The sequence below is a fragment of the Monodelphis domestica genome, chromosome 1, assembly GCF_027887165.1.
Source record: "Monodelphis domestica isolate mMonDom1 chromosome 1, mMonDom1.pri, whole genome shotgun sequence".
Lineage (NCBI taxonomy): Eukaryota > Metazoa > Chordata > Mammalia > Didelphimorphia > Didelphidae > Monodelphis > Monodelphis domestica.
Genome location: NC_077227.1, coordinates 796,494 through 823,516, shown reverse-complemented (window position 1 = coordinate 823,516; position 27,023 = coordinate 796,494). Strand labels below are relative to the sequence as shown.

The following is a 27,023-nucleotide window of genomic DNA, read 5'->3' as shown; positions in this document are numbered from 1 at the left end:
TACAAGATGATTATGTTAAATGATCAATGGGGAGACTAGTCTCTCAATGATCATCAAGGGGGATTGTGAATCTTAAAATTTCTCAGACTTGTGAATGTTGAAAATTCTCAGACTCTACCTTAGAATATTTGGTTAAGACCATTCCCCATTTTAAACAATGCAGGTACTGATCAGGAATGTGAGAACTCTAACATTACTCCACCCGTACTTAAGCATATGTTAGGGGAAGATAAAGTTGTGAACTCCTTACTAGACAATGAAAAAGTACTTAACCCATACTTATAGTGAGGCAAAAACCCTAAGCTAGGTCTATTTTTAGATATAATACAAAAGGGTGCTAAGTACCTATGAAGGTCAAATTAATCACTAAAAGGTCAAGCAACTTGCAAACTTGCAAGGGGCAAAGAGGTGTGAACTTACTCAGAAGCTTTAGTCTACCCAGAGAAGTTGAGAACTAAAGAAGATGTGAATTAAGAATGATCAGTTCTGTGAAAACGTCTACTGTGATTGGTAGATGTGAGAATTTAGGAGAGGTGACACAGGAGAAAATTCTATTTAAAAGGAGGCCAGAAAGGCCTCTGAAAGAGTTCAGCTTGCCAAAGCTGAATTGAAGGGCTTGGTGGCTGAACTTAGTTGAGCTGATGAGCTGAACTGGTGGGTCTCTCTGAACACTAGAATCTTGCTTGGGACAAATCTTGTGGTGAGTGGATTAAAGACTGACTGATCTCTTTCTTAAGGCTTAAGCCTAGGCTGGCCTAGCCCTTTTCTCATTATTTCCTCTTACTCTTTTATTAATTCCTTAATTTGTATTAATTAAAATCTCTATAAAATCCAGCTGACTTGGGTATATTTAATATTTGGGAAATTTTCCCATGGCGACCACTATATTTTTGATTTGAAACCATATTTTAGCAGTCACAGTTTAAGACAACCACTCTTTTATCTTTAGCAGGAACCATGAGGAGAAGAGAGAGTGCAGGAGGTGAGGTGGAATGAGGAAGATACATGCAGGCTAGGTAGCACGTGGCCAGGGTACTTAGGAATGATTGTCTACCCTTCCTAATAAACTTTATAAAATATCTCTGGGTAGAAGAAATATTATTTTTGATTATTACAAAGTGCTGACTAAAGAAGGTCCACCACCATGCATTCCACAATACCCACTTAGCAAAGAGACCATTGATGGGATTACCCCTGATAATAAATTTGTTATTGCAGCAAGGCATAATAATACCATACATCTTTGAATATAACATCCCAATTTTACCAGTTAAAAAGCCCAAGCTAGATGCTGAAGGATGAATAGTCTATAGATTCATTCAAGATTTAAGAGCTGTTAATGATCATGTAATAAAATCTTAGTTGTACCAAGTCCTGCTACCATCATTTTATCTATTCCAAGTCATGCAAAATATTTTACTGTGGTTGATTTATGTTCTGCCTTTTGTCTCAATAACTGTGCACAAAGATTCACAAAAGATATTTGTATTCATGTGGCAGGAAAATAAATATTCATGGTCCTGTTTGCCACAGGGATTCGGTGAAAGTCCTTCATTGTTTTCTCAAATCTTAAACAAAAATTTGAAAAATATTCATTTTAAGGACAGTAAACTTCTTCACTTTGTAGATGATTTACTTCTAGCATCACCATCTGCAAAATTGTGCCTACGTGATAGTAAACATCTTCTGTGTGAGCTCTACAAGAGGGGACACAAAATGTCAAAAACTAAACTTCAATGGTATCTTCCTCGTGTAGAATATTTAGAGTTTGTGCTGTCTGAGGGGTCCAGAAGCTTTTCCCAAAGGAGAGTAGCAGACATAAAAAAGGTGAATGCCCCTAAGACCAGAAGGCAACTCTTAGGAATCTTAGGATCCATAGGTTTTTGCAGACAATGAATACCTAATTATGGTGAACTTACAAAACCACTGACCGTTTTAACAAAAGACACTATGAAAGATCCACTGAAGCTAAAACCAGAGCATTTGCAAGCAATTTCAAAGTTAAAAGAGGCAATATTATCAGCTCCTGCTCTTGCTATCTCTAATTATTTGAAACCATTCTTGCTCTATGTCCTTGAGAGAAAGGGAATAGCTTCAGGGGTTTTGACTCAGCTTAGGACCAAACCAATGTCCTATTGCTAGATTCCATAGCTGCAGGAATAGCTCCATGCTTAAGAGGGGTGGCAGCAACTGCATTGCTTGTTACCAAATCTGTATATTTAGCGTTAGGACCTGCCCTCCTTCAGGTGGAATCCCCTAGCCCAGCAATGGTGCCAAAGATGGCACACAGAGACCTCTGTAGGCATGTGCTGCTCCCTTTCCTCCTCTCCATCCCCCTGTCCATCTGCACTTACTCTCTTTCCTGAGGGGAGGGCTCAGGCCACCCCCTGCCCTGTCTGGGACTAGGGGCTAAGGCAGATGAGTGGGAGGCTAGGGTTAGGGCTGGGTGAGGAGACGCAGGGGGAGCTTACCAGCAAACTTACCTGAAAAACAGGATGATGGAAGCAGGAACCGGAGGCAGAGGAGGAAACTCATTGGGAAGTCTGGGGTCAGGAACCCCTGCATGAGCTCTCATTGGTTGGAGGGTGTTCAGGGAATCTGGTGAGTTCTGGTTGGGATTTTAAACTCTACTGGGAGATTGAGCTTGGGGGAGGGTGCTCAGTCACTGGCAGTCAGGCATCTCAGCCCTTGTTTGCTTGGTCCTTCCACAGGTCAACCAGGAACAGTGTCCAGATGTTACCCAGAGGCCAATTTAGGGTTAATTGAAAAATGCTAAACTGAACCAAACCCAAACCCCTGCTATTGGCATGGGCACCATAGCCCCAAACTCAGGCAGGCTGTAAGCAGGGCAATTCCTTTGCTCCCTTCTGTCCTTGGATCTCCTCACCCAAGAACATCTGATAACTTCTAGAAGACCCTGAGAGGATTCTGTGGTCCTCTAGGCTTGAGATGGACAGAGAGATGCATTTCCAGGCTCTACCATCAGGCACTATGTCAGGCATCCATCTGTCCCGTGAACTATGAGGGTCTTCAGGCAGACCCCGGTCAGATGACCAGCCCCCCTCCTCCCACTGAATGCCTGAGTGTTTCCCACTCTAGGATCACATCCTCACCATGACACAACATCATGTCCCCCTGTGGGAAAGAGTGTATAATCCCCAATGTGAAAATTAAATCATCTCTAGTAATAAAAATATTATATTTTATGAGATTTATTAAGGGTTATTAGAAACCAAGGAATAAAGAAGATACAAAATAATAATCACGTGTCCATGGCTGATTAGGCAATTCAGAATCCCCACGCTTAGCTTACTTACTACATCATTTCAATGGAATGGAAGAGAGAGAGGGAGGCCAGTTAAATACTAATTGTGATCTCTCCGACCTGGGGACTCAGGTGAGATTATAGGGAATTCTTGGAAACACCAAAGACTTCTGGGGATTGAAGTCTGGGGTTCAAAATCTCCATTTTTACATACCCCCCAAGGCCCGAGGAAGACTAGTTTCTCTGATGGGTCTTGTAAACATACCAGCTAGGAAATTACAATAATTTGAGGATAAGAGGAAAAGAGAACAAGACCCATGATTGCCAGGCGCATTGACACAAAGCCAGTCAGGGGGCCGTAAGTATACATACAAAACAAATGCATTCAACCCCACGCTGTTCGGATCAGCACATCCCAAAGTTCACTGTGGATCTTCTGGTGCAGCGTGTGGTCTGGGCAGGCATCTTCATGGCACCTTCTCCAAACAGTCCACTTTCTGGATTCGGAGAGGTGGCGTGTTTCTAAACCTAAAATTATTCTCAAAAGGAATTTAAACTTTGCATTTTAGAATAATAATAATATACATCCCCCACCTGAAGAGGGTGATTGAGAAACACAGGATCACTTCAGGATGCATGGCTGAGTTATGAGGTATATGAGTCAATTGGCAAGAGAAATCAAAAACATCAAAAAAATCCCAAATTAAAAAAGTTAATTTCTGGATGAAATGTAGACTATCAAAGTCTTATGTGTAAAAATTCCAAGTAAAGGAAAAATAAATCTATAACAGGTCCTTGAATCAGGGCCCAATTGAAATTATTTAAGCAATGATGAATTTACCCAATCAGTACCCAGCCAGGACTACAGAAAGTTGTCACACTATGAAAGACAGAAAAGGGACTAGATTATAGGATCCAGGTAGGAGCCAAATTTGAGATATTTGGTAGAATGTGGGACAAGGAAGACCTGCCTTTAACACATGTTAAACAGCCGTAACCTTGAACCCCAAACATGTTCAAGTCCTCTTGTCTTGGCTCAAAATTTTCATCAACCCCATCAGGAGTGGTTGGTCTCTTTGACCTTGTGCTTGATTGGCACTATGCATTTTAGCTTTGTGCTTCTTTGGCACTATGCAATGGCTTTTTTTTTTTTTGTATTCTCTTGTCCTGGAATCCGACAGAATCATTAAGCAAAGTCCCATAATTTTTTTTAAACAATTAATGGCATAATTTTTATAGTCTCAAGCTTTTTGGGTATGCATTGACATTATAGCAAATATATTTTAAACTTATACTACTGCTAAATCAAAAAAGTTAAAGAAAATCTCAATACTGATGACAATGTGCTTCATATATAAAAAAGGAGAGAAAAATAAAACTGAACTAGTACATTGCACATGCAAGCAAAAACAATAATAAAAGAGTTTTAAAAATAAAAAATATATATAATTTAAAATCATTGACACACTGTGTCAGCTAAGGAAATGTAGAATACAAGGTTTTTCACCAAAAATGAGATGCATTTGGCCATGATCACTGTGAGTACAAGCAAATTAATTTCACAAAGTAACAGTTTTTATAAGGAACAATAGTACAACATGTAATACAAATTCAAAAAGTACCAAAATCCCCAGAGTTATAATAGCCCATTTAATGACAATATAGCAAACAAACCCACTATCATATTTTACATCAGTCTGCTTTATGACATTTAAAGAAAATGGATACTTGTCACAAGTTTTTCAGGTGTAGCAGTATTTAAACCTTGGCAAATACATTTTTATTTATTTTATTTATTTATATAAAAACCCTTACCTTCTGGAGTCAGTACTGTGTATTGGCTCCAAGGCAGAAGAGTGGTAAGGGCTAGGCAATGGGGATCAAGTGACTTGCCCAGGGTCACACAGCTGGGAAGGGTCTGAGGTCACATTTGAACGTAGGACCTCCTGTCTCTAGGTCTGGCTCTCAATTCATTGAGCTATCCAGCTGTCCCCTGGCAAATATATTTTTAAACAATATAAAACTTATTTGGGTCTAGAATATCATCAAGAAATCTAGATTGTTCTGGTGGGAGTAAAGTGAGCTGAAGAGTTATAAATGAGAGATTCTCCTCTTTTGGGAGACTTCCAGGGGTACCATACCCTGGGATTAACTTCCCAGCTCCTTTGGTATGAGACTGTGATGTCCCATCCATTCACATTTTTATAAATGTGGGAGGTGGGGATTATAATTGTGTTTCACTTCAGCTACTAAAATGGACCTTACTTCCTGTTAGAGACAGGCAAAGTGATCGGAGTTGTTGAAAAAAAATCTAAAAACCCCTTAAAATCAATTTGAGATCTTTAGCTCATTAAATTTTCCAAAGGTTGTTATACAATTGTAACCAGTTTTGATGAAGTCCATCTATCCTCTATGTGACAATTTACAAAGTCAAAATAGAAAAGGCTGTTTTTATATATGGGCTTATTCAGTAATATTTGTTCAGTGTAGTTATAGGGGAAAAGCAACAGAATATAACAGTAGTTAAAACCCAGTACATTAAAATGATTCAGTGTAATAGAATAGTATTGACTACATTATATATGAACTGGAAACCAACAAAATTAAATCTTAAAACAATCAGCAAAATGCAATAAAATACAGAGATTTTTATAAAACATCGGAGTCTGAAAAGTCGTAAAAATATAACCTCCAGTCTCTTTAAAGTTCATTTTTGTTTTGTTTTGTTTACCTTGGGGTGCAGTTGATTGAACTGAAGGTTGATGGAACATTTATTTTGAATGTACACTCTTATGCCAAAGGGGACTCCCCCCAATTGGCTTTTGTCAATGCACCCAGCAAAACATTGGTGTTTTTGTCTCTTTCTCTTCTATTTTCTCCTTATCTATAACTATTGTTGTTTTCCTCTTAGAGGGTAAAGTTTTGTATATACCTGCAGTTAGAAATTTTTGGGGTGCAGGATGCTTATGTTTGGTGATCAATTGGGGAGACTAGTCCCCCAATCATCATCAGGGGGGATTGTGATTTTTAGATTTTCTCCATCTTGCTTAGTCTAGGACCCAGGAATATACACACCCACACTACACTGGCATGTGCTAGAAAATGATAAATCAGAAACAACTGACTGTCCCTTGGGGTATACTAAGCCAAGCTTGAGCCACCATTGGCACATGTGAGATGCAGGAAGTGAGGTAGAGAACGGCCTCTGGAGTTCTCGTCACTTCCTGTGGAGAGGGCAAGGCGCCAGTTCGATCCTGGAACTTGAGGCTGGAGGAGCTCCCTCAGACAGCTTCCTTGAATCAGTCACGTGAGTGAAAAGGACTGACTCCCCTTTCCCTTGGCTCTCAGGGGAAGGCTGCCCTTGGCCAAGGCCTTGAACTCCTGCCTGGTTCAGCCTGACCCGGAGCAGTTTGAGTTAACACACTCTCTCTCTGCCATTCTGGGATTAGGATGAGTGGCTCCTCCCTGGAGGCCTGGATCCCAGACAATAGAAGGTTAGGGTTAGGGTTAGGAATCTCCCAGATTTCTGAAGAGATTGTTGGAGGCTTTTGCAAGGGAGTGGCTAGGCACAATAGAGCTGAGATAAGGGAGAATTGGGAGCCTAGCTTCCTCATAATATCCCTGCCCAGTAAAGGACACGGGGAAGAAGGAATAATCAGAACTATATGTTGGAATAACTCATCTTCATGGGCACAGGTGAGGGATGCCATTTCTCTACAGCTAAGTGTCTTTCCCCCAACTCCAATTACCTTGTGCTGCGAAAAGAATGGAGGACAATCATGATAGGTCAGGATAGAATAAGTAGCAAATCTGTCTATTAGAAATGAGAGTATTTAGGGTTGGGGTTCGGCCATGGTGATAGAAATGGAGAGTGGGCACACCCTAGGGCACCTCTATTCCGGGGATTCGGGAGACTGGAGGGGAAGGAGGTGCTTGTGGGTCGCTGAGGCCCAGTTCTACAGGGGACGCCGCATTTCCAGTGTCCTCAATGCCTGCAAGCTGAGAACGGTCGAGGGCGGTCCTGCAGCCTAGACCCATTCTGTCCACAGGTGGAAGGCGTTGAGGAGCTGTGAGGAGTTTCTCCCAGGTGGACCCTGTTGTGACAGACCTTAAAAGCAGCATCTGTGAATTGGTTTGTGGGAGTTGGGGGTCCCAGATCCTGCTGCCTGTCCCATAAAATGGAGGCCCGAGATGATTGCCCCAGGCGCGCTCTGGGCTGACCTTCATGGCCTGGACACCAAAGACTCTTTATGGGGGTCATCCTGTGCCTCCAGGCAGACCCCAGTCAGATGACCAACCCCCGAGGGTTTAGGAAGGGGAACCTCCAGCCTCGCTGCAGAGGACCCTGTGCTGGTCTCTGCTTTTAGGCCGATTGTCACCACAGCAAGCCCCAGCCTCAGGGCCAGCCACTTTCAGACATTGTCGGTCATGGTCTCATCCTTGGGATCAATGAACTGGGCACTTCAACTGGAGAAGGAAGCCTGGGGGAGCTGCCCGGCCGGTGTCCTGAGCCCAGAAGGACAAGGTGGATCCCAGAGCACACTCGCTTCCAGACTGCCGAGGTCTCTGGAAAGCCGAGTGTAAGCTGGGAAGCTCCCGAGGTCTGCCTTGGATGAGTCGGCCCATCCCCCCCCATTCCCAGCTATTGCCCCTCCTGCCTGGACGCCTTTCTTTTTTTACCCCTCAAAACCACGTCTTGGAGCTGCATGCTGGGAGCTAAGATGGCCCGGTCAAGGGCGCTCCACTTCCCCATCCCACCACACACGCAAGAGAGCAGCGCAGAGCTTGGAGCAGCCCAGCACGCCGTCGCCACACCAGAGTAGGTGAAGGACGCGATCGATCGCCAGGGTAGAATCTAAACTCGGGTACCCGCCTGGGGTCAGCGGGAAAACCAGCAATAAAGGGAGCCGAGTGGCCTAGCAGGAAAGGCGGGTAAACTGAGACCAGAGCAGAGCGTGACCTCTGTGCCTCCCTGTTTGAACTGCAAGGGGGCTGCTCTGCTGCCAGCAAACAGAGAGGCTAGATCTAGGGAGGGTTTCTTCCAAAACGATGTGTCCTCTCTCACCTCTCATCCTTTCCCTTTTATTAATCAACCATTAGACAGCCTCAGCTAGACTGCCCATGTTTGTTGCCAAGAGGCGATGAAGATGCCCGGCCTGAGCCGCTGGCCACAAGGAGGCAGAGAGGGGGGACCACAAGTGACGAAACCACCACGTCCACCCATGCGGCAGCGGAATGCCGGAAGCAGCAGAGCCCAGAGCTTAGCATCTGCCCAGCCCAGGACCCTTGGCTGGGGCAGGGAAATGACAGAGCAAGGTGGGCTGGGAAAGGCTTTTAAACCCATGTAGTGAGTGCACTGGGCTCTCTTCCGTTCTGAAATTGATATGACCGTCTCTCCTGTGCTGTGGGTAGAAGGCCGTAACCAGTCAAATGGAGAATTAGGCTAATCAATCTTTCCTTGGGGGAAATCTCTCTCTTCTCGCCTTCATTTATTAATAAACACACATTTTCTCTAAGGCTTTTTAAAATTATTTTTTAAAATTTTAATTTATTTAAATTTAATTATTTTTAAAAATTAATTTTCCCAAAGGTTATTTGGAGGACCAGGAATGACCAAGAGTGATGAGCTCTTTGCCTTTGCCTTCCTAGAGGGGCCATCTGTGCTCCCATTTACCAGACCCCTATTTCAGACCATCTTTGCAAGGCCTTAGAGACTGGGGAAGGGGTTTAATTGCTGAGCATTCGAGCTCCCGGAAAGGCAGTACTGATGGGGTCCCAGATTCAAAGTGAAGGTGTTTCAACATGTGCCCTTTTTTGGCCCAATTTGGGGCTGGACATCCCCCCCTTTTAGAGATTCCCAGTAATTTGCCAACCCTTCTCTTCAGGCACAATTCTTCATGGTATATTACGGATTCAATGTGTGCTCTCACTAGAGGAACGCCCTCCTTTATTCATTGGAAATCAAGATGTGTCGTGCAGTGGCCCAGTGGATAGCCAACTGAGTTATCTCAGGAGGTAGAAAGAGCTCCCCGTTCTGTGGAGGTCCTCAGTATAGGCTAGATGGGCCCTTCTTGTTCTTTTTTGGGTGTCAGCAGGACTAGGGATCACTGAGGTCTCTCCCACTACTCCAATTGTGTGCCACAAATAGGCTTCAGTATCTGGACAAGAGCCAGCTGATTCCTGCCAGGAAGCCAGCAGCACGGATTAAGCATTTACAAGGGACAAGGCAAAAGGGAACCGTCCCAACGTCTCAATGACGATAGGTTGGTAAACAAATACCTAAAGTAACAACTAGCATTTATTGAACACTTAAAGCTGGGCAAACGCCTTTGATAGATGGTCAAGTGGGGGCATTTCATAAAGGGAGGCCAGACACCCAGAAATTCAATTCCTGCAACCCTTTGATTGACTGATAAAAAAATAAAGACTAAAGAATCCACCCGCTGGGACAGCCTCCCCTAGCGGAAGCTGTATCAGATGGGCATTACAGGATCCTTTATATGGGTTACAAGACACAGTTATTTCCTTTCACATACAGGTGCTTATTTGACAAGCAGACAGACCTTATCACAAACACAGGTATGTATGATCCATGACAGTGGACAATACTCAGGTTATTCAGGGATCGTTAGCTTTCGTTGGTTATCCCTAGTTAGCAAAGTGTTATCTTGCATTCCATCAAGACCTCTTTGATAGTATGTTCCTTTGTTCCCTCCCTGATCTTTCTGCTTCTCAGCCTTAGCTTAGATTCTAGCCTGCTGCCTACCTATATAAGCTGCCTGGCCTCTTGGGGGTGACTGGGTCAGTATCCTAAAACATGCAGGAAGGGTTTGATCTGCTGTATCGACTTCAATTTCATTATCTAACCTACTTCCTTCCCTTATTCAGACTACTTCAATGGCACAGCCACCACTCTAGGGAAGGCCCTAATCACCTCAACCTGCATTAGTCAATACCTTCCTCATGGGTCTACTTGCCTCAGTTCTCTTCCCATTTCAATCCAGGATCCATTTAGCCAAGAAAATGATTTTTCTAAAGAGCAGATACCATCGTTTTAGCCCTTACTCAAAACATTCAAATGGTTCTCAATGTTTTCTGGGGTAAATGGCATTCAAAGCCCAATATTCCACTAGCAGCTTTCTAGTGTCCCCAGAAGGGCTTCTTTGATGTTCAGCAAGACTGGAGCTGTGTATGAACATCTTTTCATGTTACATTCCTAAGATTTCTCTCCAGCATGGGTTCAACAAGCCTGTGAATACCTTTCCAACCTGATTACATTTGTAAGGTTTCTCTGATTTCTCCAGCAAGCCTGGAGCATACTCTGAATGTCCTTCTACACTTCTACACTGAATACATTCATAGGGTTCTCTCCAGTGAAAACCTGGTTTTACAAAACTCCAGTGTGATTCTTATCTTTCAAAAACTGCCTTCAAGAAACCCTCTGTCTGACCCTGAACCCAGACTGAACAATGAACCACCCTTAGGCACCCCTTCATCACTCTAGACAGGATTAGCAGATAGAATGAAACCATAAGTACTCTTCTTAGTTTCTCCTATTAGATGAGGCTGCTTCCAGGCACCCTAGCCTCTGTCTACATCCTCTTTCTCCAGACTTTATGGAAGCAATCAGTTGTCCTTCCTTTCATACGACCCCAGGTTCTTTAGTTCAGTGGAAATTCTCTTTATTGGTGTCTTTTGCCAAAGTGGTGGCTCTGTGAAGTAGCTGTGATCATCATCTCTCTCTTCCCGATTCAAGATGTGTTTTCATATAACTACTCTGGTCATTGTGAGTTATTTTTGAGGTTGACACCAGTGTGGATTTTCTGATGTGGAACAAAATGGAAACTCAGTGTGAATGTCTTTCTACACTGACTATATTCATAAGGTTTCTCCCCAATGTGGATTCTCTGATGTTGAGCAAGACTGGAGCTCAAGGTGAATGTCTTTCTACACTGATTACATGTGTAAGGCTTCTCCCCAGAGTGAATTCTCTGATGTCGGGCAAGATGGGAGCTCAGTGTGAATGTTCTTCCACATTGTTTGCATTCATAAGGTTTCTCCCCAGAGTGGATTCTCTGATGTCCAGCAAGATTGGAGCTCTGGGCGAATGTCTTTCCACACTGATTGCATTCATAAGGTTTTTCTCCAGTATGGATTCTCTGATGTCGAGCCAGATGGGAGCTTGTTGTGAATGTCTTCCCACACTGACTGCATTCATAAGGCTTCTCCCCAGTGTGGATTCTCTTATGTAGAACAAGATTGGAACAATTTGTGAATGTTTTTCGACACTGATTGCATTCATAAGGTTTCTCCCCAGTGTGGATTCTCTGGTGCAGAGCAAGACTGGAGCTCACTGTGAATGTCTTCCCACACTGAGTACATTTATAGGGTTTCTCCCCAGAGTGGATTCTCTGATGTTGAACAAGACTGGCCCTCTGAATGAAAGCCTTTCCACACTGCCTACATTCATGAGGTTTTTCCCCAGAGTGGATTCTTTGATGTCGAATGAGGGATGAATGTTCACTGAAAGCTTTAGAACATTCATGACACTCATGTGTTTTCTTTCCAATATGTGTTTTTTGATGGTAAATAAGAGATGACTGTTGACCAAAGGCTTTACCACAATGATGACATTTAAAAATTTTCTCTCCAGTGTGGATTCTCTGATGTTGAGCAAGGCTGACTCTCTGCCCAAATGCCTTTCCACACTGATGACATTCATAAGGTTTTTCCTCAGTGTGGATTCTTTGATGTCGAATGAGGGATGACTGTTTATTAAAAGTTTCAGGACATGCATGACACTTATGTAGTTTCTTTTCGGTATCGGTTTTTTGATGGTAAATACAAGATGACTGTTGACCGAAGGCTTTATGAGCTTTCTCTTTGTTGAGGATTCTCTGATATTCAGCCCAGAATTCTCTCCAAGTGACGTACCAGGGACCATCATTCATAAATCTTTGCTTGTGAGTTCCTTCCAAGGAAAAGACTGGCTCTGTAGGAGGCTCTTTCCATTTGGGTCTGATCTCTCCTTCTGAAAGATACAAACAGGAAAACATATATACACAGTCACATAACACCAACAATTTGTCCAATCTGTAATAAAACAACTAAGGCAGAGTTCTGAGCCAATAACTATTTGTTAAAGGGACCTGACCCCTCAACAAATAGGATCCAAGACCTTGCTTGTGCTCTGAGACCCCTCCATACTTCAGAGTACAAGTTTTATAATGTATAAGTCTCAGGCAGTTCAGATGGTACAGCACAAAATAAAGATTCTCATTAGTGATTGTGGGCCTGTAAAATGACCTCTTCCACCCCCAACATTCTACCAGCTTTTGGTCATAGAGCAATGGGTTGAACAAAGCACAATGGGCCAATGGAACTGCCCCACTTCCACCCTGTCAACTTGTATTTACAAGGTAACAGACCATATAAAACTACAGAATCAATCATTTGAAAATGCCTTAAGTGCAAATCTGAAGGATGAGTTAATTTACAAAGAGCTTCACACACAATCACGTTGACACAAGCAAGGCTGGCATTCTCATTGCAACCCTAACTCTGGCCAGGAACTCAGAATGACTGAGTGATTTTGACCCAAATACCAGTAGCGGAGTCTAGAACTCAAACCCAGTGACTGGGCATGCTCTGACAACAGTATTAAGCAAAATGTCTCCATTTTCCACTTATCCTCTTCCTTTCCATCGTATGTACTTTCAATTATTTCTTCACAGATACCATGCCACTGGGTGCACATATACTAAATATTCCCATTACTTCATGATCGATCTATCACATCAGGAAGCACAATTGAATTTTCCTGGGGATTACTTTCAGTATTCCCTTTTTGGGTGCAGTATCTGAGATCTCATGATGAACGCCAACACAGGTTTTTGAATTTACCTAAGGCCTAAGAGATTTTGTTCTGGCCCCTTCCTTTCTCAGGAAGCCCATGACTTGTTTTTTATCTTGAAAGATAAGCTGTTACCTATCTTCTTATCTCTGCTCACTAAAATAAAATCTTTCTAATAAACACAACTGAAAAAGTGCATGGAATTTCCCATGACTACAAATATGCTCTTCCATGGTCCTTTGGTAAGGAAGGTAATGCTTCAGCATTAGTCCTCTTGCAGATCTTCCCATTTAGTGGTTCTGTAAACCTCAAAATTTCTTAGACTTATAAATGTTGGAAATTTCACCATTGGGATATTTCATACTTGGAAAATTTCCTATTGATAGTGGGTCTTGGCTATTGGAATGTGAACCCCATTGGCATGGGAGGTTCCTCCTCCTCCCTTCTTAAGATTACTTTAGGACAGAAACCTTTTGCTGAACAATGGAAAGGACTTTGACCTATGCTTAAGCATAGAACAGGAATTTCTTTGAGTCATGATTGATTTTAGAATTGATACAATGGAGATACTTGGAATCAATCTCCACCCTATTCAGTCCTAACAGGATTGAGGAAGGGCTGCAGCATAGATCAAAATTTAATTATTCCAATCTCTACCCTACTCAGGTTAACAGGATTTAGGAAGGGCTGTAGCAAAGGAGTAAAGATTTAATCATTTGAAAATATGACCTTCAACAGACATGTGCAAAGCCAGAGACCTCTGGGCGGTCCTGGGTTAAGCCAGAGCCTCCATTGGCACAGGGAAATTGATGGACAGTGATTGGTAGATGTGAGAACTGAGGGGAGGGAACTTGGATGGTTTCCTTAAAGATAGAGCTGTCTGAAGACTCAGGGGGGTGGTTGAGGAGTTTGTCTGAGTGGTTGGAGTGTGCTCTGAGAAGCTTGCTCTGAAGAAAGCTGAAGGTGGGGCCTCTGAGACTGTTTCTCCATTTTGGTCACGTGAGTAATAGGGACTGATCTCTTTTCTTTGCCCCAGCTATCTAAGGGCTTGGGCCTTTTGGCCCAGCCTAAACAGAGGGGGTATTTAAGCCCTATTCCCTTCTCTCCCCTTTCTCTCTCCCTCTCTCTCTCTATCTCTAATTTCTTTCTTCCTCCTATTTGTAATTAAACTCCATAAAAGGTTGACGGCTGACTTGAGTTTTCATTTAGGAATTACATAGCTGAATTCCTTGGCGACCTTAAATTAATATATATCAGTCTTTTAAAGTGATTTCCTTGTCACAGTTCATAAACCCTATGGAGAGGTGAGATGATGCTCCACAGGATTTGAGCCACAAATTCATTAACGACACTTGAAGCAGTAAGTAACGGCCCAATTTTGTTACACCAATATTGGTCCTCTGGGATAAGAGGAACGTGCGTGTTTCAACTCCAAGACATGCTTTTTTCTGCATTGTTTTTTTTTTCAAACAATCCTTACCAGGTACACAATGCTCTTGGGGTGCATTTGGGCAGCACTTACATCAAACTCAAATGGCTTCTGATCAAGTGGAACATGTTCTTTTTGAGTTTTTCAACTCAGATTGTTCCCAAACTTCTAGGAACTTTGGACATTCCCATGCATATGCGCACAGGCCTGGCTGACTGACACTGAGCCAGAGGAATTCCCTTGTAATCTCCTCTCACCAGAGCTATAATCACCAGGTCAAGATGGTCCTTGGGTCAGCATTCTTCCAGCAGTGAGAGCAAGCTCTTTGAAAACTAGGCCTGCGGTGCATGCACCCAGGAGAGGCCAGTAGGAATCCATTATGACCCACAAGCACTTTTCTTCTAAAAGCACCCTCGAAGGGCTGCTTCTGGCAATGAGATGGCTCTTTACTGACTTTTGAACTTTTCCACATGCGGTTGAGCCAGGGGCTGGTAGTAAATGACTTAGTGCTTAGGCTAGATATCTTACCCTATCCTCTCTCTGATTTCCCTACTTCACTCTTTCTGTATTTTGTTGATAAATATAAATATTATTATATTATAAATTATATATATTATATAAATTATATATATATGATATTATATGAAATTATAGATAAATCTCTTTGGAATAAATTAATAATAAGTAATAAATTAAATTAAAATAAATTAAATTCCTGGCTACCTTATTTTCAAATAATCCAGTCCAATCTTTTTATATAATAACCCCCTTTCCCCTCTTACATTTCGCTATCTTAAGTACCAGTTCATTCTGGTGACCCTCTAGAGGGCAGCAAGAAAGCTTAATTCATATGCTTATCCCATGCCCATCCATCAATTTTTGCTTCCTGGCCTCCCTCCTAGCTGTCAAATGTATGCTCTAGCCTCAGCCACCTTTCTGCCTCTCTCTGGCACCTGATCACCTTTAACTACCTTATCAGGTTCTAACCCTGATGGAACCTGACTTGACCCAATTGTGAAGATCACAGAGACTCTCTTCTAGGCTCCTGAAGGGTCTCATATTATGGGTGGACACACACCTGGGAGTCACCCGATTCTCTAAGAAGAGGACAAAGTCTGAGCCCCAGAGATCAGGAAAGGGCCTGGGGCTGCTCATTAGGCAAAGCTTCACCTGGCATTACTTCCAAGGAAGGTGGCAGCTTTTGCTCCTGTGCATGTGCCGCTGAATGGAGAGAGAAAATCATGCAACCAGAAGTCTGGGGTGACTACAAATTGAGTCTCCCTAATCTCAGCAGGGCCCTAACTGCAACAAGGCAATCCTGCGACATCTCCGTAGCCCCCAAAATTCCCTTTGCCACTCGCCACAGCAGCTTCCCCCAGTATTTGTATTTATCTCCAACTTTCCCTTCTGGCCAGCTCCCATCCCCTTCTTATCTGAGTGAGAACTTGGACTCCTATCTCACTGGAAAAAATGGCCATGTCTGAAGAGCTCTCTTGTCCTCCAGACCTTCACCAGATGCCTTCGTTTTCCTTTGGCCTCAGTAGCAGATGAAAAGGGCCAGCTTCTGCTTGCTAAAGAAAACCCCTTTCCCCATGTGAAGGATCCCATTTCATCCCCTCATCGGAAGTTAGGACGCTCCTTTCTCTGCTCTCTCCATTTCCCTCTAATTTTCAGGCGTTCGCACATTCAGGAGCCAAGAATGTTTCCCATGACAACAGATAAAATCATTTCTCGCTTATCTTCCAAACATTCTCACTGGATCCACTCATCCTCAGGAGATGTCATCCAGCACCTTAGAGCTGCTCATCTGCCACTGTCTAGCATTCATTGTTCAACTGAAATTCTTTTCTCCAAAATGACCAAGAATCTCGAAATTGCTCAATTCTCCAGCCATCTCTTCATCTCCCCCCTTCTTGCCTCATCTGTAGGCTTTGACTCTTTCAGTGGCTTCTCTCCTCCCCTTTCTAGGTTTTAGTGACATTTCTGTCCTCTGGTTCTCCTCCTACCCTATCCCAAACTCTCCTTCCCACCCCACCCCACCCCCTCCATCTTCCTTCTTTCCTTATGCTCAGAAATGAACTCCACACTGCACCTGCCGCCAGGCCTCGTTGTAACATCTCTCCTAACCCTGCCACCATCTTGGGTCAGGCCCCAGCCACCTCACACTTGAGGGACGGCAGGAGCCTGCTGCTTGGTCTAGCTGCCTCAGCCTCTCCCCAGCCCAGTCAATGCTCCACCTACTTTTTAAACTCGTTGTCCCAAAGCTCTGGAAAGACCCGTGTCATCCTCTCCTCAGCCAGCACCAGTGGTTCCCATGCCAAAGGGTCCGATGTCAACTGTTCTATAGGGCTGTGAAAGCACTTCCTCAGGTCTGCCTCCCCACCTCCCCCCAGCTTCTCTCTCCCATTTGATCTTGAAGAGGGCGCTCTACCCCATTTCCTGGCTACCCTTTTGCCTAGAATGCCCACCTTCCGGAAGAAGTCTCTTTCCGCCCTCTCTAACTTGCCTGGCTTCCCTCTCTGGATGAGCTCCACTTTTTCCAGTGCACAGACAGGCTCTGCACAGCTGCTTGCATGGTGTCTGTCCCAGCAGACTCAGAGCTCCCTGACAGCAGGGGATTTGCTTTGCAACCCTTTACTTTGACATAATGCTCTGAGTGTATCATTGCGTTTCCAATAGGGCTGTGTACTTTTCCAAGCCTTTTCCCTCATTACTTTGTCCTGACAATGCTAGGAAGGCCCCCGTGTTTCCTGCCCCAGAGAAGCTTCTCAAATTGGGATACTTAAGATTGAGAATAGAAGCTCCATCCGGTCCAGCAAACAAAACTGGTTTTGGCCAAATGTGTGTGTGGGGGGTATGTGTGGAATGGCTGTGTCTCTGATTCCCCCATTGGGATGAAGAGGAGAAAATTCATGAACCAGCTCTAATTTGATTTTCCCATCCAGACTGGCGAGGATGTTATTACCCTGTGATCAGGCGTGAGACATTCCCCATCATCATGAGGGTGGCTCAGGGAGGCCCTGGAAAACATTAACTTACCTCCTCATTAAGTGCCCACCTATTAGAGATGTCTCAGGGAGGGCAGAATAATGAGCGTCCAACATTGTAGTCCAATGTCAGTATCAAGATGCTGAATGAAATTGGCTTTGATTCTGGAGAGAAATCTTGGGTCAATCAAGTCATTGGTTATTGCTAGCCTAAGCAATCAACTGATTTTGCTTACTGGGAACTCTGGCTCTTGGAATATTCCTACTAGATAGGCTAACCCTAACCCTTTTGGCATTTTTGGGAATGTTCCACATCCCCAAATTCCAAAAACAATGATTTCCTTTAGGATCATACTTTGATCACTGGAAGGCAGCTGAAAGGCCATGGAGTCCAACCTCCTCATTTTACAGAAGGGGAAATTGAGGCTCCCTGGTTCAGCAACTTGCCCAGGAAGCCCCTGCTAAAAAAAAAAAAATCTGAAAAGGAATTCCAAGTTAGGTTTTCCTGCCCTGAAACCTAGCACTTGCTTCATTACAACACACAGAAGCCTCTGGTAATTGTACTCCTGCTTTCGTCTGGCTCACCTGGACAGCAGCTCCTCCGGCCTTCTTGCTCCCGTATCCATGGGGCTTCCCTCTGCTCCAAATAAGAGATCAGATCTTCTCTGGGAACAGGGAGCCCTGGGCATTGTGAATGAGAAAACTGGAGAAAACCTGCAACAAAGCCAAAGGAGTAAGATGTGCAGAAAGCTGTCAATCAAGAAGCATTCTGGAATGGAATGGTGACCAGGGGGAGACTGTTGAAAGGAACAGCCAAACTGTGAGAAGGGGTCTCTCTTGCTCTTGAGACAGGAAGGAGTAAGGACTGAGAAGATCCTTCTCTTACTGACTTCTCCCTACTGGACAAAAGTGACTAAAAATCTTCAACCTCTTAGCCATATCCCTCAATTCAAGACTCTATTCTACTATTCTTCAACTTAGGAGTATTTTACAATTAGGGAAACCCTAAACCGTCTCTTCCATCAAACTTCCTTGCCCTTCCCCTTGTCCTAAATAATCCCCTTTGTTTAAACTACTCAAAGATAGAGCTATCTATTAGATTTATCAGGAAACTCACTCAGAGTTGTCTTCCAGTGTCATGAACTGAAGGAACCAACTGCTGAGGGGGGAGGGTGGCAGATCTGGTCTCTCCATCATCATAACCCTTAAATCAATTACCTAACACAGCATGGGGAATCAGTCAGGGACCTTGTCACTGATTTCTCTTTAGGGAAAGAGGTGGGAGTCCAGAGCTACTCCATCTGGAGAAAGAATCTCTCCATGGTATTCTCCATGAGTCCACACTCACCCATTGGTGCTTATGATATAAGTAACAGAAATAGGATGAAATGCCACATTGCCCTGTTGTGGGACCTGATCTGAGAAACAGCCAATCCCTCTGCTCTACGCCCACCCCCACTCCCAATCCTGTTCTGTTCCACTCTGGCAGAAACCCCTAGAGCCCAGACTGGGGAAAAGGGTTCATGTTCTAGATCCAGACACAGGAACCTTGATGAATCAGCTTTGTGAATCTTAAAATTGCTCAGACTCTACCTTAGAACATTTGGTTAAGGCTATTCCCCATTTAAACAATGGAGGTACTTGATCAGGAATGTATTGGGAACTCTAACATTACTCCACCCTACTCAGACAGTGCCTTAGGGGAAGACAAAGTTGTGAACTCCTGACTGAACAATGGAAAGTCCCCGACTTGTACTTATAGTAAAGCTGGAACCTTAAGCTGGGTCTATTTTTAGATCTAATACAAAGGGGTGCTAAGTACCTACAAAGGTTAAATTAATCACTAAAAGGTCAAGCAACTTACAAAGGGCGAGCTTAGCAAGAGGTGTGAAATACTCAGAAGATATAATTGAATCAGAGAAGGTGAGAACAAAAAAAAGATGTGAACTAAGAATGGTCAGTCCTGGGGGAAACGTCTACTGTGATTGGCAGATGTGAACATTTAGGGGAGGTGACACAAGAGAAAATTTCTTTAAAAGGAAGGAGAGTTCTAAATTGAGGGAGTTGGAGTTCGGTTTAGTTGGAGTTCGGACTTGTTGGAGTTCGTAGTTCAGTTTGGGAGTTCACCAATGTAAAAAATAGACTCGAATACAGGACTACAACCCCCACAAGCCTTTGCTCCACTTCCCCAAAATGCTTTGTAATCTCACGGGAATTCTGAGGTGGGCCAAGATCGAGGAAGGATTTAAGCTGGTGGCAAAGGTTTTTGGGGGTCTTTTGGAATTCCGTTTTGGAGCAGACGCGGCTCTTCCGTGATGTGAGGTTATTTTGTCTAGGCCTCTGGCCTAGGCACATGTTTCTTACTTGTATATTCTTTAATCCTTAATAAACCTCTAAAAATATAATACTCCTTGCAGAGAGAAACTAATTTCTACCTGCCTCAGTCTCCCTAAATTTTAACTGTTACACCATGGAGGGGAGAGTTTGGAGTTAGTTTGGAGGAGCTGGGTCTCTGAACTTAAAGTTTAGAAGTTGAGGATTTCAGTGAAGGACTGGAGTTTTGCTTGGGACAAATCTTGTCGTGAGTGATTAAAGACTGACTAATCTCTCTTAAGACTCAGGCCTAGGCCATTGGCCCTTTATACTATTTTCTCTCTCTCCCCTTCCTTAATTCCTTCATTTGTATTAATTAAAATCTCCATAAAACCCAGCTGACTTGGGTATTTCATATTTGGGAATTTTTCCCATGGCGACCACTTATTTTTGATTTAAATCAAGACACTAAAAATTATCTTTACAGTTTGGCCAAAACCTTTACAGTTTTGGCAATTCAGTCTTGAAACCCACATTTTTCGCGGTTACAACTTCTACCCCGTCCTGATACCTTGCTGCTCACTCTCTGAAGTCTTTCTAAACCTTTGCACTGTTCATTGTGGCTGACCACACGGGAGTCTAAAGAATCCTCTCAATAAAACTTTTGAAATTCCTTGCCTTTTTACTATACCGTCTCACCACTTAGTCCCTTCGTGGTCGCCACAATGTTACAAGGAAATCACTTTAAAAGACTGATATATATTAATTTAAGGTCGCCAAGGAATTTAGCTATGTAATTCCTAAATGAAAACTCAAGTCAGCAGTTAATCTTTTATGGAGTTTAATTACAATAGGAGGAAGAAAGGAATTAGAGATAGAGAGAGAGAAAAAGGGAGAGAAGGGAATAGGGCTTAAATACCCTTTATGTTTAGGCTGGGCCAAAAGGCCCAAGCCCTTAGATAGCTGGGGCAAAGAAAAGAGATCAGTCCCTATTACTCACGTGACCAAAATGGAGAAACAGTCTCAGAGGCCCCCACCTTCAGCTTCCTTCAGAGCAAGCTTCTCAGAGCCCACACGAACCACACAGACCAACTACTCCACCCCTTTTCGAGTCTTCAGACCCCCTATCTTTAAGGAAACCATCCAAGTTCCTCCCCTCAGTTCTCCCATCTACCAACCACTGTTCATCAATTTCCCTGTGCCAATGGAGGCTCTAGCTTAACCCAGGACCGCCCAGAGGCTTTGCACATGTCTGTTGAAGGTCATATTTTCAAATGATTAAATCTTTGCTCCTTTGCTACAGCCCTTTCTAAATCCTGTTAACCTGAGTAGGGTAGAGATTGGAATAATTAAATTTTGATCTAGGCTACAGCCCTTACTCAATCCTGTTAGGACTGAATAGGGTGGAGATTGATTCCAAGTATCTCCATTGTATCAATTCTAAAATCAATCATGATTCAAAGAAATTCCTGTTCTATGCTTAAGCATAGGTCAAAGTCCTTTCCATTGTTCAGCAAAAGGTTTCTGTCCTAAAGTAATCTTAAGAAGGGAAGAGAAGGAACCTCCCATGCCAATGGGGTTCCCATTCCAATAGACTATCAGTAAGAAATTTTCCAAGTATGAAATATCCCAATGGTGAAATTTCCAACATTTATAAGTCTAAGGAATTTTGAGGTTTACATATGGGAGAGCGCCTGCCTGTTTGCCCGTGATTGTCAGGAAATGCTCCTGCTGTGGAACTCAACCAACCCTCATTGTTCCAAATTCTTTTCCTCAACCAGTCTGTTATTCCTGACAATCACGGGGACATGCGAGCAGTGAAGGAACACAGGATGATTCTCAGGATTCCTGGAGAATAGCACATCCATAGCATTGATTCAGGGGTAACAGAGGGGGGAGAAAATCATAGAACCCATCCAGACTCAGGAAATTTGGTCTTGGTGTACTTTCTTCACAGAAGAATGAACTCATCCCACAGTTCCCACAATCTTGAAATTAGAGGAAGCTGATAGTCTAATAGCCCTGAGCCTGGAGTCAGGAGTGCCTGAATTTAAATCAGGCCTTCCAATCACTAGACCTCCCTTTGCCTCAGTTTCCACAGCTTTCAAATAGGGATAACAGTATCCCCTAACTTGGAAGGTCATTGTGAGGAAGAAGTGACCTCATATCACAAAGCACTAGGTAAAGAGACTGTGAATTAAAATGCTTATTCTCTTCCCTTCCTTTGCAGTTCCATCTGGCCTGAAATTGTTGGGCAATAGATAAAGGACAAACCTCCCACCCTAGGCCCAAGGAGGAGCTGTGAGCTACAAACTGAAGTCAGGGGAAAATAAGAATATCAAAGCAAAAGAGGAAGAGGTTGCATGAAGAGTTCCTTGCACAGTTTTTCAGAGATCCGTTTGGCAAACCAAACACAGGTCCAGGCAGACATGCAACTAAATGGCCTCTGAGATTAGTTCCATGTCTGAGATTCTTTGCCAACAATTTGATCTTTGACCCAGAGCTCCCTAGACTGGGGAAGAGACAGTTATAGGAGTGACAGAGGAAACTCCTGAGTTCTTATCCCACCAGGTGAAGATCTGTTATAGGAAAACCTGGCAGCCTGTCTCTTGGGGGACCCAGGAGACCAGTGCTTTCCCCTTCCTTATAACTGATTGGTGCTGCCAACTTGGCGCACACACCAGGAAACAGATATTCCCTTGGACCACGAACCCAGTTACCAGGGGAAGTGCTCCTTACCCAGAGAGAGCAAATTCTGGGCATTCTCCAGCATCACCTCCTTGTACAGCTCCTTCTGGGGAGGGGCCAAGAGGCGCCACTCCTCCTGGCTGAAGTCCACAGCCACATCCCGGAACGTCACTGCCTCCTAAAAGCAGCCAAAATCATAGGACAGAGGGCTGAAAGACTTCACAATGACACTCTCCCCATTTATAGGAGTCTGAAGCACAGAGATGGGATATTCCCAAAGGGCACACCCTTTCTGAATGTCCAGGTCAACACCATAGTCCTGAGGAGCCCAATGGATGCTGAGAAGAGCAGTTCTACTGAATCAGGTGAAATCAAGCTCAGAATTGTCTTCTTAAGGAACGTCCAGGGTCAGAGAGAAAGCCTGCGCTCTCCCTGGGAGCCAAGAGGAGAAAGAGAAGGGGATGTGAAATGGCCTTTTCAGGACTGATTAGCCATAAAGAAAATTCTGAAGAGAGTTTGGGAAAAGTTCAGAGTATTCGGGTATGTTCTGGAGGGGAGTGGGTGGGAGTTTTCCCTTACAAGAGAACAAAGTTAAAGGGAAAAATTGAGTTTTGTTTCCTGAATGGCTGAAATTAAGTCTTACCTGGATGCAAACATGAGGAGGCTTCTAAAGAGATATTTCTCAGAATCTGGACTTCATTGAGTGGTATGAGTTAGCTTCCAGCCAGAAGAATGCCCTGTGTTGTTCCACTGAGACCTTACGGTGGCTCTCAGTATGAAGTGTCCTGGCCAAAATATCTCTGTCAGTTACCCTTATTTTGCTGGAACAAGATATTTTGGACAGAGAAAGGGTCAAGGCTCCTAAAAGCAGTATTTCATTAACTAATTCATGAGAAACCTTTGCTTTCTGAGAAACAAACCATCTAAACATAGCCTGCGGACTCTAAGAGACCTGGGAGAATGAGTCAAAAGAATGACCCATTGGCCATGTATAAGCCAGAAGATGGTTAGCCAGATCTGAAAAGACCTGATATTTGGTGGGTCACCTGTATTCCCAACCTATTCCATGGCCAACAGGTGTTGGGCCAATGGGCTTGGAACTTAACGGTCTTCCATTTGAATTTTTGTTTTTACTTCCATTTTCCAATTGGCAATTCTGATGTTTGCTAACAATTCTCTGTCTTGTGCATAAAACTGTCATTTCACTGGTCATTTCACCTCTGGCTTCCGTTCTTCTCAAGAACTGAAGAATTCATTGGTTTTTTATGCTTCTGGAGACTCCCCCAAGAACTGAGAACCCTTCCCTTTTCGCCAGGGGTCCTTGTGTCACTTCAGCATTGCCCCGTCTCCACAGTGTGGGCTCTCACTCAAGGAAGGCAATCCTTTCCTGGAGCAATGACTGATCTCTGACCGATCCCCTACCTGGTACCTGCCCAACAAAAGTTAATCCAAAGCACTTTCCTTCTCAAGCCTCCTCCCCTCCATCTTTACTACCACGTCAAGGGTTGGGGTGTGAACCCCAAACCATCTTTTAAGGACAAAACTCATTTCTCATGTGGCTCCAGTTCCTTGGGACTTCTGGGATTGGCTTCTCCACCACACCCTGATTCCCATGCATCCGTCTTTCTCATGGTATCTTTGGAGTCACACAGGGCTGAAATCCTTGAAAGGGAGCTTCTCCAGGGAAAATAAAACAGAACTGTGGCCTGGGATCCCCCATGGGAAGCCAAACCCAATCACATCCAGAGAAAATCTGCCCTCTCTGACCTGGGATGAAATTCAGTGGATAGGATTTGGTGCCATCAAGTACCTCCTTCTGCAGGCTGGCTCTAGCCACATTTTAGTCCTTTGCCTGGAAGCTAAGTGTAGAACTTGGGTTCTCCTGCTAATCTCTGCTCTCTTCTTGCCAGGAGGGACCCTGCTTGCCTAACCAGGGTGGATGCCAAGGACTCTAACCCGCCTTTTCTAACCCTGTTGGGAGACTGATCATGAACATTTCTATGGGCAGTTCCTCCTCTGGAACCCCCAAATACCACAGCCTGCGCTGGATAGAAAGCTCAGGCCAAGAGGAAGGTGTGAATAAGGAGCTGAAGATGAGGCCTGGCAAAATGGGTGCTGAGCCCCGCCTGCAATGGCCTGTTGCTAGAAGGGGGGAGGGGGACCAGCCGTGTTGGCTCTGTAAAGAGGCGGCCATTCGAACCAAGGACCCAGGGAGATTCAAGAAGGGAGGCTCCCAAAGGAAAGACGAGCACACTGAGTCAGTGTTGGCACAGCTCTGAAATGGGGAAAGATCCTGGGGCCCTGAGCTCCAATCCAGCCTCCAACACTTCCTAGCTCTGGACCCTGGAAAGGCAGCTGTGCTGAACACGGGAGAAAGTGGGGTTCTGGCAGAAGAGAAGTCATTCTGCTTTGTCTGGGGCATCTGGGTTGTGGCGGGCTTGGGGTGTTTCCTCAGACACTTGGGAGCTGTGTGACCCTGGGCAGGTCATGTAACCCTGCTCACCTCAGTTCCTCAGGGACTTGGCCAAGCACTCCAGCATCTCTGCACTTTCTCCCCTCGTCCTCCTCTCAGACCCAGGGACCCTGGCCTGCCCTCTCTCATGCAAGGGCCTTTCAGGCCATAGGAGGCCTCCTTCCTCTCCCCCATTGGGCTGGGAGCTCCCCAGGGGGAGGTGGCAGCACAGAACGGCCATTTCTTCTTCTTAAAGCGGACCAGGTCAATTTCTGCATCAGAACAGGAGCTGGAGAGGCCTGGCCGGACTTGGGGGGGGGGGGGGAGAGGGCGGGCACCAGGCCTGCCGAAAGAATGGAGACCGCGGAGGGGTGATAGTCTGCAATCCCCGCAGAGTGCCAGGGCAAGGCCCTCCCGGCTTCATTCCCTTCCATGCCCTTTCGGGTCGCTGGAGGGCGCTCACTCACCTGGGCCTGGAGGCCGGGGCTCCCAGGGGCCATTCCCTCTGGCTCCAGGTCCTCCTGGGCACACTGAGCTGAGGAGGGAGAAGGACCAGTGCTTTTCCCTTCCCTTCCCCGAATCCCACCCGGGAGGTGGCCCTGGGCCTGCCCTCAGGGCACAGGTTCCAGCTGGCAGAGGGAAGAAACCAGCGGCTGAGGCCAGGCTCCGAAAGGAAGGTGGGCCCGCTCTTCCCCAGCCTCTGCTGAGGTTACTATGGCAACCAGCTCTTCGTGTCCTGGCCGAGAATGATCTCTCGCGCCACCTGCCGGCAGCGGCGGCCCTCTTCATTCCTTCTCGAAGATGAGACCAGTCAAGAAGGGCGCGCACGCGCGCTGGCTCCGGTAGCCTGGCGCTTTCCCCCTCCGGCGAAGCACTTAGCCTGGACGAGGTGATGCTTCCATGTGGGGAGTCCGCAAAAGAAGGGTTCATGTCGGGCTCTCTGGTGCTCCTCGCCTCTGCGGCAGTCCCCTTCCCTGGCCCAGGTCCGGCCCTGCTTGGCACTTGGGCATTTCAGCCCCTCCCTGGGGAGGCTGGCATGCTCTCCCTCCCGGGCTTCCCTAAAGGCCTTCCTAGCCTGCTCCAGCCCCAAATAACGGTTTCCCAAAGTAGCACCAGGGGCCTTTTCAGCAGGGCGGAGGAATGACAATAACTCAAGAGGAGGGGTTTTAATGCCCTTCAAAGGAAGAGGGATCCCCAGGAATTCAAAGGCTCTAGGTGGGGTCCGGCTGCCAACAGCTAAAGCTCTGGGAGGGAGAAGTTTCCAGCCCAACCCGAACCCAAGGCCTACTCCTCAACAGGAGGGCTCTACCCGAAGCTCAGGGACGGGATCCTGACTGGGATGCTGCAGGGGTTCTGGGGAGTAGGCGCTTCCGGGCCTGGGTCCAAAGGGGTCAGACCGGATCCTTAGGGCTGTGTTCCAATTCTGTCTCGTTCTGTCCCCCCCCCCCCCTCCTCGTCAGGGCGTTTTAGCAGGACAGAAAGATCCCGAAGGGGTAGCTGCAGGCACAGCCTCTTCCCCCCAAGCTCGAGGGAGCCGGCTGGATACACTGTGTGACGACCGTAAGCTGGCAAAGTGGCTGTCACCTGAAGCTGCCAGCCTCGGAGGTGATTAGGTGTGTCCATGAATTAGCCCCGACAATATAAAAGGGAGCCCCATCCCTCCCCAAGGGGCTCCCGCGGCCTCATTCCCCGCTCTAAGCCGTGGGGGCGGGGCTGATGCTGCCTGCCCCTCCCCTGTGCCTCCTCCGCCTCTAGGCCTCCGGTTCCCCGGGAGAGGGACGCCCTCTTTCCCCGCTGTCTCCATTTCACCATTTCCTAAACGAATTACCCTTTCACTAGGCGCTGGGAGCAGGGTGGGCCGAGGTCCGCTAATGAGACTAGCGGGTCAGGTCTTTGGGGAAGTGTGCAGGGGGTGAGAACAGAGGATGCCTCTGACTTCCCGTTTCCCAGAAGCCTCTGCGCTCTCTGCTGTCCTGGGGCTGAGGCGATTTCGGCCTTCCGCCGCCCCCAATTCCCTCCCCACCCGTTGCTCCGCC

At 45.4% G+C, this 27,023-nt stretch overlaps 1 protein-coding gene across 7 annotated transcripts; it reads right to left on the bottom strand.

Moving 5' to 3' along the window:
• Positions 1-9,545: 9,545 nt before the first annotated feature.
• Positions 9,546-26,934, bottom strand: LOC103094291 (zinc finger protein 501-like). Of its 7 annotated transcripts, none has more exons than XM_056794682.1 (5): positions 26,816-26,934; positions 22,823-23,356; positions 22,587-22,713; positions 18,120-18,248; positions 9,546-12,296 (listed from the first exon to the last, which is right to left on the bottom strand). In XM_056794682.1, the coding sequence occupies exons 3-5, from the start codon at positions 22,618-22,620 to the stop codon at positions 11,047-11,049; spliced, it is 1,413 nt and encodes a 470-aa protein (XP_056650660.1). In that variant the 5' UTR covers positions 22,621-22,713; positions 22,823-23,356; positions 26,816-26,934; the 3' UTR covers positions 9,546-11,046. The 7 variants fall into 7 exon arrangements, with proteins under 7 accessions (XP_056650660.1, XP_016282760.2, XP_056650652.1 ...); XM_016427274.2 differs by having other exon boundaries at positions 22,587-22,967; positions 23,179-23,356; XM_056794674.1 differs by having other exon boundaries at positions 23,179-23,356.
• Positions 26,935-27,023: the final 89 nt, after the last annotated feature.

Excerpts from the sequence above, each read along its gene's own strand:
- LOC103094291 (XM_016427273.2), bottom strand. The coding sequence starts at position 25,917 with ATGAACCCTTCTTTTGCGGACTCCCCACATGGAAGCATCACCTCGTCC. Across the intron at positions 18,249-25,454 it reads GCCCCGGCCTCCAGGCCCAG|GTTTTCTCCAGTTTTCTCAT; the intron begins GTGAGTGAGCGC and ends GCTTTGTTGCAG. Across the intron at positions 12,297-18,119 it reads CCGGAGGAGCTGCTGTCCAG|AAGGAGAGATCAGACCCAAA; the intron begins GTGAGCCAGACG and ends TGTATCTTTCAG.